The following is an 18,490-nucleotide window of genomic DNA, read 5'->3' as shown; positions in this document are numbered from 1 at the left end:
CTTATCAAGTATTATTGAAAGAAGTTTTTTGACTACAAACCACTAACTTACTTCGGCTGGAGAGGCATCGCTTCTTTCCAACTCTTTCCAGATGTTCTGGTCATACACGTCTCTTACTTTTTCCATCGGAGAATGACCTTCCAAATAACAAAGCGCGACATGCCACCAATTGTGTGTATACCTGCAAATATCCTAGTGGTTAGCTTTTAAAAATTACAAAATTCAAAGCTGAACTAGTATCGGATTCTGCGAATGCATAAAAGATGACAAAGAACTCCAGGTTCTTGAGCATTTCTCCATAAATTGTCTGCTTCTTTAAAACGACACTTGTAGTGATAAACATGACAAAGCTGCATGCAGATTGTCATGAGAAAAGCAAAAAATATTATACTAGAATAGCACTGAATGAATAAATGAATTTCCTCCAGCCGCCAACATATTTGCATGTATTTTGACGACTTCCTTAGCCAATCCAACTAATATTAGCATTTTTGACTAGCAGATATCATCTAGAAAGGAAAGAGTAACTCACAGCATGATGTGTCCAGGCATCTTCACTATCAATCTCAAAGCCTTTGTTTGCAGCTTCTTCTGCATCTGTGTATCGGCCAAGTTCTAATAGCGCAAAAGCGAGCATGCCATAAATGTATCTTTCTTGTTTATTGTTACTCTGGCTCTGAACAACAGAAAAAGGAAGATGTCAAAAAGCAAGATAAGAATATGGTCAAGTCAAGATAAAGTACATAAGGAGGAGGAGGAACTCTGTCAAGAAATTGATTGGGAAAAGCAAGCAACATCACTGGTAATAGCAGATCGTGTCCTCCATTTTACCATTTCACGTTTTTCAAGCAATTAAATATCTACAATTTGGACGGTCTATCTTGCACTATACAAGACGACCATATCAGCATAAGTCATTGTGAAACCAATTTTAATTTTCTAAGGGGTTAAAAGCACCAAAATGTACTTATCTACATTGCATAGGAGAACTACTAAATGAGTTTTAGTAAAGCCAAGCCTATCTAGATTCTAGATACACTATCAACTTACCAAAATGGCCTTTTCTTTTAATTTGGTTGTCTGAGGCTCTAAGTTATATCCCTGACATGAAAATTAGTCTTTCCGTAGCCCAAATACAGAGATTGAGAAGAGAAGAGAAAGACCAAGTTATCGAATTTACTTGACTATTCTCATCAATATTGTTTACCATAAACTCATCCGGATTAAATGGCATCTCGCATTTGCAATACCTTCAGAGCAACAAAAAAGGATTATGAGCATAAAAAACATTACTCAACTTCAATCAGCAACCATGCGGAATTTCATACACTTACATTGGAACCATAGCTGGCACAAAAGCTCCAGTTGCCGTTTTATACTTGAACCGGCAGCAGTAATCCTCCGGACCAACATTCTCAAGCTTAGTATAGTTCCTAAAAGAATGAACATTGCATTTTCCTACTATATTGTGGGCAATTCGAACATCGTAGCGGTCCGACAATAATAATTCCTTTGCTCCATGCACTGCTTTCACGCCATAAAGATTGGCGGCATATGTTAAAACCATCATGCACTGCTTTCACGCTAAATAAACTGGAAAGGCTTACAAATATAAGAAGCCCCCCAAGCACAAGTTGGAGCCAACCAATAATCCTTCCTAATGTACGTTTTCGAAAATGAAAATAAGGCTTCCCCATCCTCAATGACTAACAAAAAACAACTATTTCTCAATCAAGTAAACCAAAAGTAGAACAATTTGTCAGAAAAGAATTCAAAATGAGATCGTGCAATGCCTATCAAAACTGCATCCAAACAAGCAAATATAAAAGCTGCTCGAAATATTTGAACTAAAAACTTGACGACAAGGTCTCGATCAAAATTCGACAGCAACAAGAAAGAAAAATGAATTTGAGTCTTTGATTCAAGTAATCAAGCTCCAAATGAACAGTACCAAATAAGACACATAAAGGAATAATGGCACATAAGAGGCATGTGAGCTGAATAGCTGATCATTTGACCTAGTATGTGTTACCTCCCTACCTATAGTTTCAAGTGTTGTTATGGTTCACTTACCAAAGACTAGACAAGAGATTCTGGATGTAATTACCTTGTGAGGATCGGAGTTCCAATATTTAAGAAGATCCTTAAAGTGAGATTCTGGAACATCTACTGGCATATTCTCCATTCGAAGCTCATCATTCTCATAGGCTTTGAAGTGATTTGTCTTCAATTGACTCTTATACTTTCTCCAAGCACTATAAACTGATTCAAAAACCCATTGTTTCGCCTTGTCAGGAATGTCATAATCTTTTCGCTGAATATTACCCATAATAAATTTGAGAATAAAGAATCTCGAAGCAAGTTGTCTAAAAGGGGATAATCTGCCCCATTATGATAATTCTGAGAGGCTTTCAGAAAGCAAACAATTAGAAGTCAAACAATAATTATGCTCAAAATAGACACTGGCATTAACCCTTAGTTACACCATTGATGTGTTTCTTCAGCTCAGCTTATAATTTAGAAGTCAAACAATTAGAATCACCAGACGGAATAAGAGAGTACAATAAATCAAGCTAGCTACGCTGAAAATAGAAGAATGAAATAAGAGATTTCCAACATATAATATTGTTTACATTGGTAGGCTGTTTAATTAATATTTTCGATGTTCTAGCAAGTCAGGCTAAACTGATAAGATGTAACTGTTCTTATATTTACAAATAAAATTTACATACCATCCAATACAACTGAGAGTGTAAACACTGGGATAGAGCCTGTTGTTCTCAATACACACAAGAAATATACCTTGAGAAAAGCATTATCAGATAAACTTTAGGCATTTCCAAACGATGCATGCCAATATACAAGAAGAAATTTAGGAATTTATAATAAAAACAAACATAATCAGGACTGCATATGAATGTGATATATAAAGCAACAGTCCATATAAAGTAACATATACAAACTTCGAAGATACATGTTCAAAATTAGTTGATGGAATTGCTAGGAAGACTAACACAACAATGAACATATTTGCTAGGCATTTAAATTTTATACTAGGAATAGTTGCTTCAGTTGGGCCTTAGTATTAATGACTTTTTCAGGGTTAATCCATCTTTCATTGTTTCTGCCACTTCCTAAGTCTGCAATTTAAAGTACAAAAACAATTAGGTTGCAACATGAAAAATCTACATCTGAAGCAGCATCAGGGGAATATTTTCTACCTAGAACCTTCTGCAATATATCTAGGGTACATGATAGTCGCCAGCAATGCCTTCGTGTACAACGTTTTTGAATACTTATACGACTATATGCACTAATTCAATAGATACATGACATATGATTGTTTATAAACTTCTAGCATTTAACCATGATTAATTAAAATATATTCTCACCTCATGAAATCGCTTTTAAACACAGAACTAAAAACACAGGACTACAACATGAATTAAACACAAAACCCAAAAGACTACGGCATGAATTAAGAACCTTTTTGCCAAGAACTAAAAAACACAGTAAAAACGTATAGAATTGGTAACAAAAACAGTAAAAATGACCAAAAGAATTAAGAAAATTACCAGGCTATGGTGATTTTGGGCTTCTCTGATTCGAGCACAAATCTGATTTTAAAATTTGGGGATTTGGGGTAGGAGTGTCGGAGAAGCAACTGTCCTTGAAGAAGTGCCGAAAAGACCGACGGAAGTGTCTTTCAGATTTTCCGGAAAGACCCCGACTGTCCTCACAGTTTTGGCCTTTGGGAACTCTAGGGTTTGATGATTATGGAGGTCTAATGAAGAGGTATTTGATGAAACTCAGCCATTAATCTTAAACTCGGCAACGATGCAAAAAGAAAAGAGATCAGATAGGGGATTTTTGGTGTATCGACGAGGGGATTTTGGGTGTTCGACGATGGGAGTTTGGATACAGTACTGGGAGTAGTTTTTCGATGGGCGGAGGGGTTTTTGTATTGAATTAGTTAAAAACTATAAAATACAGGTCACTTAATTAATTAGCTTGGCGGGCCAATAAACTTTTAGTGGAAAAAATGAGGGGGAATGAATAACCGTTCCCATAGCAATTTTTTCCCAAAACCGTTGCCATATACATGTCTATTGGGACGGTTTACAAATCCGTTGCGAAACAAAACTCTATGGCAACAGTGTTTTTACATTTGCAACGGTTTGATGTCAATAGTGTGCTGATAGCATCTAAATTCTACTGTAACGGTTTCAACCGTTACTATATCTGATCTATGGCAACGGTTTGTGAACCGTTGCCAAAATAACTGTTCCCATAGGCCCATTTTCTGGTAGTGACTCCAAGTAGTTCGTGCAAAATCCTTTCCCCCCGAGCGCGGCTTTAAAGACGATCCCCAAGAAATTTCGCATGCCCGAGATTCCTAAGTATAATGGAATAACCGATCTAAACAAGCATGTCACCTCTTACACATGTGCTATCAAACGGAATGATCTAGAGGATGACGAGATCGAATCTGTCATGCTAAAGAAATTCGGAGAGACATTGTCAAAGGGAGCTATGATATGGTACCATAATTTACCACCTAATTCTATTGACTCATTTGCTATGCTTGCAAATTCTTTCGTAAAGGCACACGCCGGGGCCATCAAGGTCGAAACCAAGAAATCAGACCTTTTCAAGGTAAGGTAGAAGGACAATGAAATGCTCAGGGAATTCGTGTCTCAATTCCAAATGGAACGGATGGACCTATCATCGGTTATTGATGAATGGGCTGTTCAAGCTTTCACCCAAGGACTCAATGTTCGAAGTTCGGTGGCTTCGCAGCAGTTGTAGCAGAATCTGATAGAGTACCCTGCTGTGACTTGGGCCGATGCGCATAATCGGTACCAATCGAAGATCAGGGTCAAAGACGATCAACTTGGGGCTCCTTCCGGGTTTGTTTATCCTATCAAACCCGTTGATAGAATCAAGAGGGATATTGACGGAGAATTGAGGTTGAATAGAGAGGTGTAACCTTTATAGCGATAGCGCGTCAAAAAAGATCTTTCGATCAGAAAAAGGGAAAGAAAGACCGGCCATATAAAGACAAAATAGACCAGAAAAGTGCCAGACTCCGTATGGAAAGACAGAAGCTGACAATTTGTAAAGTCAAGATATACCTCCATATAATGGAGATCGAAGGAACAGCAGACCTGGGCAAAATTCTGCATGAAATGAAAGGAGAAGTTATCGAGGCCAGAGCTCTCGAGGGCTCATGAGCAAGAGCGGTTCGACAGACCTATCGGACCTAAAGAAGCACCACGATTATTAGAGTACAACTTTAATATTGACGCAGCTGCCATTATATCGGCTATCGGACGTATCAAAGATACAAAGTGGCCTCGCCCTTTACAAACCGATCCAGCCCAAAGGGATCCCAACCAAATATGCAAGTATCATGGCACACATGGCCATAGAACGGAGGATTGTCGACAATTGAGAGAAGAAGTAGCCCGATTATTCAACAACGGGCACCTTCGAGAATTTCTGAGCGACCGAGCCAAGAATCATTTTAGAAAACACGAATTCCAATAAATAAAATGAGCAAGATGAACCTCAGCACATCACATATGATCATCGGAGGGGTCGATGTTCCTCAAGGTCCAATGATAAAGCGCACCAAAGTATCAATCACAAGGGAAAAACGGACCCAAGATTACTTACCAGAAGGAACTTTATCTTTCAACGACGAGGATGCATTAGGAATCATGCAGCCCCATAATGATGCGCTGGTAATTTCTGTACTCATGAATAAAACTCGGGTTAAACGTGTGTTAATTGATCTAGATAGCTCGGCCAACATCATTCGATCGAGGGTCGTAGAGAAACTCAGCCTTCATGACCAAATGGTGCCTACGGCCCGAGTACTAAGCAGATTCAACATGGCTTGCGAAACTACTAAGGGTGTATAAATTGTGGGTTTAGTTGAAAAACCTAGGTTTTTATAAAAATGGAATTTAACAATGAAAATGATTGAACAAATAGAAACATGTAATATTCTCCAAGGAATGAAATAAAGCAGCATTTTTGCACAACTCCACCAAGTCGTTCTACACTTTACATTCGACCTCGCTCGAATTACTTTACATTCGACCTCACTCGAATCACTTTACATTCGACCTCGCTCGAATCACTTTACATTCGACCTCTCTCGAATCAATTTACATTCGACCTCGCTCGAATCACTTTACCTTCGACCTCGCTCGAATCACTTTACATTCGACCTCGCTCGAATCACTTTACATTCGACCTCGCTCGACTCACTTTACATTCGACCTCGCTCGAGTTACTCTATGATCGACTACGCCAAAACACTACGTGCAAGCGGCCGAAAAAGTCAAGGACTTTACCGCATAGCAAACAAAAAAGATAACAAGAATCCGGAAATACATAGCAAAAAGGCAATCATTCCATTTCAATTGTTCAAATTACAACATTTTACAAAGGGGTTCGAGAACGCCCTCGCAAAAATAGCAAAGCAAAACAAAAACTAAGTACAACAGTTTCACACCACACCATCCCCATCGGCGTACTCATCATCGTACCAAGGATCAGAGGCAAGCCTATCCGTGGTGTCATCATCCTCATCTCCGCTAGACGTACTAGGGTCGTAACCACAAGCTTCACGGGTTGCACGTGCCTTGACACGGACGCCCTCAAGCTCCGCTTCGAAAACCTTCCCAGCGGCCTTCAAAGATTTATACACGTCAGCCTCGGCATGAACCCACTTCTCATACAACTCCTGCGGCACACCGGGATTAGCAGAAGTATGAGATGTGGACGGCTGTGATTGCCGTCGCCTCCTCGGCCCTCAAGGCAACGACCTGCTCGTTTAACCCAGGCAACTCCGCCTCCAAATCCTGGATCCGTTCCTCTAACCTCGCCACCTTAAGCGCTGACACCTCCACCTCATTAGCCCGCTCGGACCTGCAAATGCGGAGGGCATCTTCAAGGGCCGCCGCCTCAGCCATAGCGGCCATTCTGCCTTTCTCGGCACAACCCAATTCCTCGATCTTAGAACCCAGCTCACGCCTTAGATCGACGGTCCTTGCCTCCCTCTGCCCGAGTTTAGCCGTTAAGGATGCCAACTGCGTTTGAAGGTCGGAGTTCTCAGCGATCACCCCCTAGCTCACCTCGAGCTCGTCCTCTTTGGCCTTAAGATCTGCCTCATGCTCGATGCACCTACCGATAAACCTCATAAGCTCATCGTCCCTCTCCCTTGGATCTTCACCTTTCTTCTCCAACTCATCATCTTTCTGTTTAAGCCCGTCAGGAAGCGACTGAAATTCGCCATCCTGGCTAAGGAAGTCGACCAGCGTTCGGTGCTTAGTACGGTACCCCTTGTACTTGGAGGTCATCTTCTTGAAAATGGTCATCCTCCGCTCCTCCCGCGGGTCACGCTCGATCCTCATGATGAGAGTCTGACAAACAAAAGAGAGGAGTAAGTGTGAGCAGATCACACATACAAAACAAATCCTAACAAAAAAAAAAGAGCACTCACTCGCAGAGCCATGCCGGATATGCCCAACGACAGATCTGCATCGTTCATCGCCTGTAGCGTCGTGTTCTCAGAATCCGCGCACAAGGGAGCAAAGGCTGGCACCGCCCGCTCTGAGTTGTCCAAAAGGTCATAGTCCATGGGAATGACTATGTGTCGGTTAGGACCCTCCGTCCTCACCTCCACACGAGTGTTCCTTTCCAGGAAGGCCCGTACCTCCTCGGGGTCGATATCCGAGCCAGAGTCGTCGTCCCCCACAAGGACCGCTCTACTAACCCAGCCGCCGATGATGCGCCACCTTCTATGGCTTGTGTAAGCTCTCTGCTACTACGAACCCCCTCGACCCAAGAGGGCCTCCTCCATAACGGCATCTGCCTTGAAGACGGTCTCTACGTTCAGTGTAAGCGTAGATTCCGCTTCCAAGGCGATGGATTTTTTCGGTTCGACGTCAGCGACAACGGCCTTCCCGGTTTCCACTCTTCGCCTTTTCCTCGACAGTGACTCCTCACCGTCAGATGGCTCATCCACAAGGTGATAGATGGGCTGGGAAGAGATCTCGTCCTGAACAGCAACAGTTTGAGGGGCGGAGTCCCTCATCGGCGAAACTTGAGTCCGACTCCCTCGAGCGGACTCAGCCAAGGCAAATTGCATTCCAGCCGACGCGATAGCTTGGCGGAATGCGGGCACTGGAGCCTTCTTCTTGGAAACTCGCCGACCTAATACCAAAGGGAGGTCATGTCAAAGAGCAATAGTAAACAGCAATAAACTGAGTAGAAATGACACTTACCGGACGGGATTTTGGGTCCAAAACGCTTGTGGAAGGACGCCCAATCACGAATTCCCACGGTGTGGGGTAACACGTGAGCCACCTAATCTTCAATACCGAAGACGAGAGAAGGTGCACGCCTCTCAGCTGAAAAACAAAGATGTCGCGAGTGAGCCGAAAATGAAAGAATGAAAGAAAATAACGGGCTTACGGTAAGGTACTTACGATTATAGTTCCATTGCTCGGGAAACCCAGTTGGCTCCGCCATCAGGTTCTCGGTCTTGATGAAGAAGTACTTATGCCAAAACTGCCTATTCATCTTATCGTCCATCCCGACCACCAATCCTCTAGTCCCACGATGTCGTAAGTGTATCAAAGTGCCTCTATAAAATCTAGGCGAAAATAGATGCAGCAGGTGGCGAAGGTTGACCTCACAGCCGGCCAACTCTGCATACTTCGCTAGCATCAGGAAAACCTTATACAAATAAGGGGAGAGTTGCGCCGGGGAGACATTGTAAAATCGGCAAAACTCCTCCGCCAGCGGGAGGAGAGGAAGAGAATAGCCAATTAAGAACGGATAGACGTAGAAGGCATAATATCTGGGTCGATGAACCTCTACGATGTCGCTTCCGGTTGGAACAATTTCGATATGAGGAGGGATGCTATATTTAGACCGGAGGTCGGCTATGTGAGGCGATCCCGTCTCAGAAAGCTTCTGAGCAGTAGTAGGAGCGGGTTCCTTTGGGAAATTGTTTCTAACCAAAGGGTTCTTGGGGACTATGTCCTCCGCGGTGGGGAAGCTTTCTTCCTCTTCAGCCATGAATTCCTCACCGCCGGGAGGAAGAGCCACTGATAATGGAGTGGCATCGAAAACCTCGTCATGAATATGAGGGGAGTTGGACATATTTCCATAGCAAAACGCTTGCAATAAAATATAAAGAAGGTATTTACTGGGTAAGAAGTCAGGAATTAAAATTGAGGAAGCTGCAAGGAATTGAAAGCGGAGATCAGAGAAGAAGATCAAAAGGGAGCAATGCACCTGCAAAATGAGAAATGGTGAAAATTTTCAAAAATGAAGCCCCCTTCCATCTATTTATAAGGCTGGTTGGCACCAAAATCGAAGCAACAGACCGACAATGGCACCAAAATCAAAACGACAAAAGCACAGACGCACCCTCGGGAAGACGCGTAATGATGACGCGCGTGGCTACGACATCACCCCACGTCAGCCACACCAACCGCACCCTTGTTGGCCACGCTACTTCTTTTTGACCTCGGCCGTTTCGACCTAATCAATACGACCAAATTTCTCCTAAACGGACGCAAATCAGGTCCGCTTCTCGAGGGCGTGCAAGATCACAACCTCAACAAGTGGAGGGACTAACTGTATTGGTCCAAATTTGGCGACTTGATAACTGCAGATAAATTAGGTCGAGGACAGGGTCGATCACGGCATAACAACGAGGAGTCATGCTTAGAAGGATTATTGCCGAGGACGAGCAAGTGGAGTAAAAAAGTAACGGCAGGATAGGCTTAGACATGAACACGAGGAATATTCCTTTGGATATTCCTTATATTGTACTTTTTAGGGTTTCTTGGGAATATCCCTTATAAATAGGAAAAGATAGAGAACAAAAGGGGGATCTTCACTTTTTGATAAGCACACTTTGTAAAGAGTTGACAAAGAGGAATATACAAATACTGTCTTGTTCACTGACTACTTGGCTCAACATACATTATTCATTCTCTGTTTGCTAGATCCGAGGATTCTTTATCTATCTTCACTTCCCATCCTTCCACGTTGCTGTCAGGTGAATAATATTTGGATGATAAATTCCCTCTTATTACATTTATTGCCACTGTCTACATTTATTGCATGCTCTTATTATCATAACATTCATTAGCAATCATTCAGCTCATATATGATATTCACTATCCTTAAACATTATCCGTACTGTTGAAATCCTTCAATATTAGATCTAGAATTTATTATATTTAACTAAGATTCATCCTCTGCTTTATCATTAATTAGTTTAACAAAAAGCTCAACACTTTTTTGTCAAACAACAATGATGATTATGCCAATTGGTTAATTTTTCTGAGGAAACAGCATAGACTCCGGAGACACAATTTTCAGCACAAAGGAGGCCCGATGGTACATGTAAGGAAATGAATATTTCCAACCAATTAAGCATATAATGTCAGAGAGGAGATACTTGATTGATATGAATTCACAAACATACTTGAACTTTTGGATCAGTTCTAGTATAAGGCTGTTCACTGCTCTTAATACTCTACGCGAAATCACCCACAGAGAATGTACGCAAGGACGCGATTTGTATTTACATATCATTTTCCATTTCTCTAGCAGTACAGGTAGTGCCAAAGCACATTTAGTAAAAGCTGTTGGCTCAAGGAGAAAAGTTTGTACACTTATTGTGAATTGGTGCCCCCGCTGTAGCGAACTAGGCTTTCTTCACTGTAAGGATGGTTACAGGCTATGCTGGTTCCTTCACAGCTAGCAGAAGTTGATCTTGATTCAGCATAAGTGTTCATTCCATCTATTTCCATGATGTTCTCTATCTCTTTCAGGACCTCATACATTGTTGGCCTATGAATTCCTGCTTCTTCGACGCACCTTAAAGCTAGATCCACAAACTTCCTGAAGCTCATAGGTGTCATGCTTGAGGGGATAGCGGGATCAACGAAACCACCAATGTTGTACATGTCTTTAGACTTATCTATTGCTTGCTTTACTTCCTTCACAATATATTTCCCTCTCACAATAGGGCTCCTTGCTGTTATAAGCTCTAGTAGCACAACTCCGAAGCTATAGACATCACTCTTCTCAGTCAACTGTTGTGATGTGTAATACTCTGGATCTATGTAGCCCTAAGCAAATAAAAGTACACAGCAGCTCATTGAATGTGTTCAGTTACAAATTCTTCAGCAAAGTTGAAACGTGTTCAGGTTTTAAAATTCCAAAGTTCCATACACTTTGTTAAAACCAGAAAGCAATGTCATGCGAAAAAGTTAGGAGTTTTCTCGCGTTATCAAGCAGAAAATGTGATCGCACATTCTCTGAAGAAAATTGTATCACACACTTTCTGCACGTGCTTATATATGAACGGTTTTCTTTCTTTTGTTTGTTTTATCTTCTAATACTCCAATAAAGACGTGAGATCATTTTACTTATAGAAACTGAAAAACACCACCATATGATATGCAGCATTTAGTTATAAAGTCTGGACCTACCATTGTTCCTTTAACCTGAGTGCTGACGTAACCCTTTTCTGGCTCACTCATTGACTTGGAGAGACCAAAATCATCAACTTTCGCATTCAAGTGCTCATCCAGCAAGATGTTATTCGATTTGATATCTCGGTGGATGATAGGAGGGTCAACATGATCATGAAGATATTGCAAGCCTCTGGCTGCTCCAAGGGCTATCTGAAGTCTTCTCTTCCAATCTAACTTAATCCCAGACTTCCCTGCAAAAATTGACATTAGTCATGGGTCACGTAACCCCTCTATGTGTAGTGAACCTACAGCTGATTCTCTAAACAACAGTCAATAGGAGTTCACATACCAGAAAGACTTTCTTTCAAGGAGCCATTTGGTATATATTCTGTTCACCTTGCCCGAAACAAAAGCCTAAAAGGCTGACAACATTTTTGTGATGAAACCTAGAGAGAATCTCAATCTCAGTTTTAAACTCAAGGGCACCCTGCTTAGATCCTTGCTCTGCTCTTTTAATTGCAACAAGTTGTTCATCTGGAAGTGTGCCTCTGTATACCTGTATGTCCCGCAAAAAGTTTTAAGTGATATGATATGTTCTTCATGTTTTGATGTTGGTCCAACCTTCTCGAGGAACCAGATAGGACCAGATGTGATCAGTTCCCTTGGCCGTCGTACGATCAACTCTACAGCTGTAAAAGCTGCTTCACTGTACCGACGGGCAGCATTACAATAGCACAACTGTAGCTTGCTAAGGCCAAAATAAAAGATCCTATCTCTTCTCACATGCTTACCTCATATATATAGAACATGATACAAGGTTTAACTTAACACTTGCTATCCAAAAATCATATCTCTCAAGTGCGAGCCGCCACAGCCTTCAAGGCTCTCTCAAGAACAAAGCTACAACCTCAAGGACCAGATCCCGACATTGAAGATATCATAAGTTCTTAGGTTTGTTGAGTCTATGTCATTTTGTTCTTCACTTGTAATCCTATCCTACTTTCAAGTTAGTCAAGGTTTGTTGCTTTGTAATAGAGGTATTGCAAAGGGCTTATAATAGAGTCATTGTAAGGAGTGAGGGATTAAGAGTTTAATCCTTATATTGCAATAGGTTGTAATCTGAAGTTTGCTCAATGTAGTAGAGTTGAAATCCTACTAGGGTAGGTCGTGGTTTTTAATCCCATGAGTAAGGAGTTTTTCATGTAAATATCGTGTGCTATTTACTTTCTGCTTATTTTGCTGTGGGAACAGATAGAGAACCTGGTCCTCTATACTGTTTGGTGGACTCCTAGTTTCTATCACCGATACACTATAGAAATATTAGTCTTCACGCGTCCTATGGATTGAACATTTATTGCACAAAATGTTAATCAACAACAAAGAACAATTATGCGAGTGTTGGAAAATAGTCTCCACAAGTAAATTAAAACAACAGTTCTTAATCAGTCATCATGATATAACATTGTATTATCAAAAGTCAATAGAAACCAACCTTTCCATAACCACCAGATCCAATGTAATTGATTTCTGAAAAATTATTGGTGTATTTTTTCAGCTCCTCAAATGAGAAAGATTTTACACCTTTTAACTGCGGAATAGCACCATTGTCTTTATTTGAATCCCATGTAGCTGGATAGATAAAAAAAACAAATTAAATAGAAGCAAACTGTAGAACAGTCAGAGAACTCACCAAAAGGATCACTCTTTCTAGCAGTTTCTGTAGCTCTTTTCTTTTGGCAAGCATAAACTCCAATAATAAGTGATATGTTTGAGTTTCTTTCAGTTGTTCTTCTTCATCAATTAACCATATCACAATATCCTTCAAAACTATCACTCTCATGCTAATCCAAAAGCCCAGCACTTTAAGAAAACAATATTGGTAGGCTAAATAACTAGTACCTGTAGTTCATATAATTGGAGTTGGAAAAGTTGCTAGCAGAATCAATTCTCACAATAAGAATGCCAGGGATCTTTGTTATTTCTTATACTGCAATATAATTCTGTAAACAATAGTGTTAAGGGATAAAAGAAATTCATAGGCAATTAATTTATTTAAGCTGTTAGTTTAGACTTATATCTCTAGTTTTCATTTACCTGTAGCCATATAACAAGATGTCATTGAACTAACCGTGTTTATTTGTTCTGAAGGCTACCATTTTTTTGTTTCAATCCAATTGGATTCAATGCTGCAAATATTCTTCAATGGTTGTAGCTTCCTATAATAAATAGTATGTTATATAAATTAAGTTATCTCTAAAAAGAATGTCTAGTCAAAAAAGTTAATAAACATAACTTACTCCTCAATGCTATCATACAGCCCACCAGACCTTTGCACTGGTGGAGGATTTATCTTGCGATGGATGTGCATCACCTTGACATTATAAAAAAAGGGTAAGGCACAACAAAAAAATTATTGACCAATAAAATAAGAATCATTAAAATTTGATTTCCTTTTATTAAATTCAACTATCTAAAGCAACATTGAAGAGCAGGGCAAAAAAGACCGCACTCGTAGACCCCTTATTGCACAAGGATAGAAATAACTTGTCCGTCAAAGGATAAGAGTGACGGCCAGGTTGCTCCAGTAATTAATTCATAGATAAATTGCTCAGTTTTGGATAAACAAAGTCCAAACACATTTGTACATGTAAACAAAAATACAGACAACTCCAATCATCCTTAATGATAGAAGATCTTCCAAATACTACCTAATACAAATATACAACCTCTCAGTAGAGATCCTTCTTTTCAAAACCCCACAACAACGAATATAGAGGAACCCACACATCAATTGAACCAAAATATAACCCAGTACTTTTAATAATATATTGATCCAAATTCTAAAGGCATATCGAAAATAATTTCGGGTACGAACTCTACATTAGAAAGTAAACAAAGACGATTTAGAGCAAACAAGAGTATGATAAAATACAGACCTTTATTGTTCGGATTGCGCCGAAATATTTTGTAGAGATGATGATGACGAGAGGGAATTGAGCCCTGCTATGATGAAGAAAGGAAATTAAACCCTAATTTGTGAGTTGAAGAGAGGGAACTAATTGTGCGCTTTGGGAAAAAAGGGGCGAAAAGAAGAGGGAATTTTCCCGGTTCCATAAATTTGAGTCTAATATCCAAATTACCCCCTAATGTGCAGATTAAAACCTATAAAGGTGGTGGCTGATATCGTCTTTTAGATCTTTTTTTTCTCTATTTTTCTCTTTCATTTTCTTTTTAAATTTAAAAATTGGAAAATATAACTAAATTACTAACAAATAATAAATTAAAATATAGAACAAACTTGAAACAACTCATATAACTAAGAAAATATGTTCAAGTAATTTTCGAGTTATAAAAATTGTAATTTGTATTTAAGCTATTGACTAACAAATGTTAAAGCAATAAAAATAAGTAACTAAGTAAATAAAGGTATTTTTCAATAAGTGTCTAACGTGTTTCCTATAATTTTGCCGAACTATTCTTTATTGATCATAAATTCTCTCATAACGTAATTATTTCTCGATCAAAAGTAGTATTTTTTACAATTATTCTCTCAAACTAACTCTAGCTAGCAATTCAAACGACTCACATCAAACGCGCCAAAGCTTCGTTATCTCTAACCCCTCTTTTAAGTATGTGCGATTAATCTATTAATTATTCCTCATAGGTGACGTTGTTCAACAAGAACCTAATCTTGTAATCTTATTCAAGAAAAGACAAGATATAATAACGGCATATTTAGTTAAGAGCTTTTCAATTAACTGTAATCAAAATATAGTTGAACAAATAGAGTTTGAAGAATGACTCAATTTATATTGAGGTTAGAAATAATCTTACATTATATCAAATTGTTCATTTTGATCAACCTCCTTCACTTTTATGCAACTTTTTTTTACAAAATATAAGGTGAAATAAATAAATAAATTAGAGATTATTAACCGCTACATATTATATTGAATTGCGGTGATTTATAAACCTCCACAAGTTAATACGATTTGCGGAGGTTATCACAAACCCCCCACCAATAAAATTAGCCACAAAAAGAACTATATTGTGGGGTTTAAAAGGAAAATAGCCACAAAATGACCCTTATAAGTGGGGTTTCTTTATAACCCCCTACAAACTTAGCCACCCACAAATTTATGCTTATTCTGATAGTGTATCTAATGCACTTATCTTAGAAGGTCGTTTGGTAGAGTGTCATCACAAAATAATCGCTTGCATTAGTTTTTAATGTATTAGTAATATCTTGTTTGGTACACTTTCACACCTATGTATAGCATAATACATAGCATTAGTTAATACATCCTATTTGTATTATCTTGTGTATAGCTAATGCATTAGCAAAACCATGGTAATTGACTAATACAAAGGCCTTATTAATGCATGAATTAGTATGTCTAAAGACAAAAATTATCTTTAAAGTCCCTTAAAACTAAAGAATATATAGGGTATTTTTGTAAACAACTATTTTTTTTAAAAAATTATGCAATGCATTATAGTTTTTAATAGACCACACCAAACAATGTATAAAAAATAATCTCTGCATAACTAATGCTTGCATTACTAACACATGCATTACTAATTCTGCATTACTAATACAGCACATATAGCATTATTCTTATACACCCTACCAAACGATCCCTTAGTGTAATGTCAATCTATAAGCTAATTACAACTAATACACTTACTAATTACAAATAATACACTTCTACTTAGTGTATTATCAATGTAACTATCATCTGTTGATCCCGAATACGATCCGGCTTAATTTATTGCTTTACTCAATTTCAAAGCTCCAAATCACTTGAATTCATTCCATAACATCTACATAGTCGAATACTCCTACAAGGCATAAAACACACAATTAGTGCAGACACTAGCGATTAAAGCTCAAACTCAATAAGTGCAGCAAATTTGAGTATAATAAGCGACTAAAATACGTAATTATAGCCTATCATCAATTATCAATTTAGAATAGATCATCAGCGAATCCACTTATACTTAATGTAATTATCAATTTATAAGCTAATTGTCACTAATACACTTCAACTTTACATAATTATCAATTTATAAGCTAATCAATCGCAATAACATTTCTTACTGATATTACGAATACACTTATACTTAGTGTAATTCTCAATGCATAAAGCTAATCAATCAGTAATAGTTCTAAAGACTATACTAATACACTTCTACTTAATTGGCATAATTATCAATGTATAGGCTAATGAATCACTAGCATTGCTTCACGATAGCACTAATATTACTTAACGATAGCACTAATAAACTTCTACTTACTTTAATTATCAAACTAAATTAAAGATAAACAATCACAAACATTTCTCACAAATAGCATTAATAAACTTCTATTTAGTGTATAGTTATCAATGTATAAGCTAATCAATCACTAACGTTACTTCTATAAGGATGCCACTAGTTCACTAATACTTAGTGCTATTATCAATGTATGTAGGCTAATCAATCACCAACATTACGTATAGATATATTATTAATGCACTTATACTTCATGTAATTATCAATCTACAAGCTAAATACAACTAATACATATTTGCTCAGTATATTATCAATATGTATAATCAATTATTAACATTACTTAAGAACACTATTAATACACTTCTGCTTACAGTAATTATCAATTTATAAGATAAACCATCACTAATATTTCTTATGAAAACGACTAGTACACTTCTTCTTAGTATGTATTTATTAATGTATAGGTTAATCGATGTAGTTAAGGATACTACAAATTCAATTTTACTTTGTGTAATTATAAATTACTAAGCTAATTACCAATAATATATTTTTAAGTAGTGTAATTACCTCCACTTAGTGTAAATTTCAATAAATAGGCTAATGAACCGCTAAGATAGTTAAGTAAATATTTACCGAGGGACTTACCGACGGCCTCCCTCGGTATTGTGCAACAAAAAATAAAAAAATAATTATGTTTAATATTATATATTTAAATTACCGACGGAAGTCCATTGGTAATAAAAGATAAACAAAATAATTATGTACAATAATATTATATATTTAAATACAAAATGTTCCGAGGGAGTCCGTCGGTAAATTACCGACGGAATCCGTCGGTACACCCATTTAAATTTTGATCGGTCAAAATATCTTCGAAATACCGACGGAGAAAAGTCCGTCGGTACTGTTACGTCGGTAAACAGATGTTTTTTAGTAGTGGAATTAGATCAGGTCTTAACATACCTGGAAATACTTCAAATCAACTTGGATCAGTTGTAACTAATGTGAACGTCAACAATTTACCTGGACTCAACACTATGGGCATTTCGTTAGCTCGTATTGATTATGCACCATATGGTCTCAACCCACCTCATACTCACCCTAGAGCAACTGAGGTTCTTGTTGTACTTGAGGGTACTCTCTACGTTGGCTTTGTCCTTTCAAACCCTGGTCCAAATATGAAGAACAAGTTATTTACCAAAATTCTAAAACCTGGAGACGTGTTTGTTTTCCCAAAAGGTATGATTCATTTTCAGTTGAACGTGGGAAAGACTAAAGCTGTTGCAATGTCTGGACTCAGTAGTCAAGATGCAGGAGTTATCACTGTAGCAAATGCAGTTTTTGGCTCAGATCCACCAATCAATCCTTATGTTCTCACCAAAGCATTCCAAGTTGAAAAGAAAGTTGTGGATTATCTCCAATCACAATTCTGGTGGGATAACAACTAATATATCTATATCTATACTAATTTAAAAGTAGGAAGCTCTAAACTAGAAAGTTAAAAGACTAAAATACCCTTTTAGTAATATACTTTTATATTCAATAATAAAAATAATTAAATAAAGTACTAAATAATATTAGTAAAAGGTGTCATCCTTTTCTAAGGGATGATGCATCTTTCATAGAAAGGTGTGTTAGTTATTTTTTCCACTCCGTATAAATATTAAATCATTGTGTAATTTTCGGCACTTCAAACA

At 38.2% G+C, this 18,490-nt stretch overlaps 2 protein-coding genes and 1 long non-coding RNA gene across 3 annotated transcripts; 1 reads left to right on the top strand and 2 right to left on the bottom strand.

Moving 5' to 3' along the window:
- Nucleotides 1–628: 628 nt before the first annotated feature.
- LOC109218628 lies at nt 629–1,363 on the bottom strand. Its single transcript, XR_002066788.1, has 3 exons — nt 1,335–1,363; nt 1,051–1,250; nt 629–676 (listed from the first exon to the last, which is right to left on the bottom strand). It is a non-coding gene; the product is annotated as an uncharacterized LOC109218628 (long non-coding RNA).
- An 867-nt stretch (nt 1,364–2,230) lies between these two features.
- Nucleotides 2,231–14,636, bottom strand: LOC109218627 (probable leucine-rich repeat receptor-like protein kinase At5g49770). Its single transcript, XM_019383000.1, is given in 9 exon segments — nt 2,231–2,262; nt 10,711–11,171; nt 11,535–11,770; nt 11,869–11,910; nt 11,913–12,075; nt 13,012–13,148; nt 13,648–13,735; nt 13,817–13,890; nt 14,456–14,636. Coding segments are annotated over 6 exon segments (1,065 nt in total). The 5' UTR covers nt 13,676–13,735; nt 13,817–13,890; nt 14,456–14,636; the 3' UTR covers nt 2,231–2,262; nt 10,711–10,712.
- Nucleotides 14,637–17,716: 3,080 nt separating this feature from the next.
- On the top strand, nt 17,717–18,241 carry LOC109218626 (germin-like protein subfamily 1 member 16). Its single transcript, XM_019382999.1, has one exon. The coding sequence runs from the start codon at nt 17,717–17,719 to the stop codon at nt 18,239–18,241; it is 525 nt and encodes a 174-aa protein (XP_019238544.1).
- The last annotated feature ends 249 nt before the right edge of the window (nt 18,242–18,490 follow it).

Source organism: Nicotiana attenuata, unplaced genomic scaffold (assembly GCF_001879085.1).
Source record: "Nicotiana attenuata strain UT unplaced genomic scaffold, NIATTr2, whole genome shotgun sequence".
Lineage (NCBI taxonomy): Eukaryota > Viridiplantae > Streptophyta > Magnoliopsida > Solanales > Solanaceae > Nicotiana > Nicotiana attenuata.
This window is presented reverse-complemented; position numbering and strand designations above follow the sequence as displayed.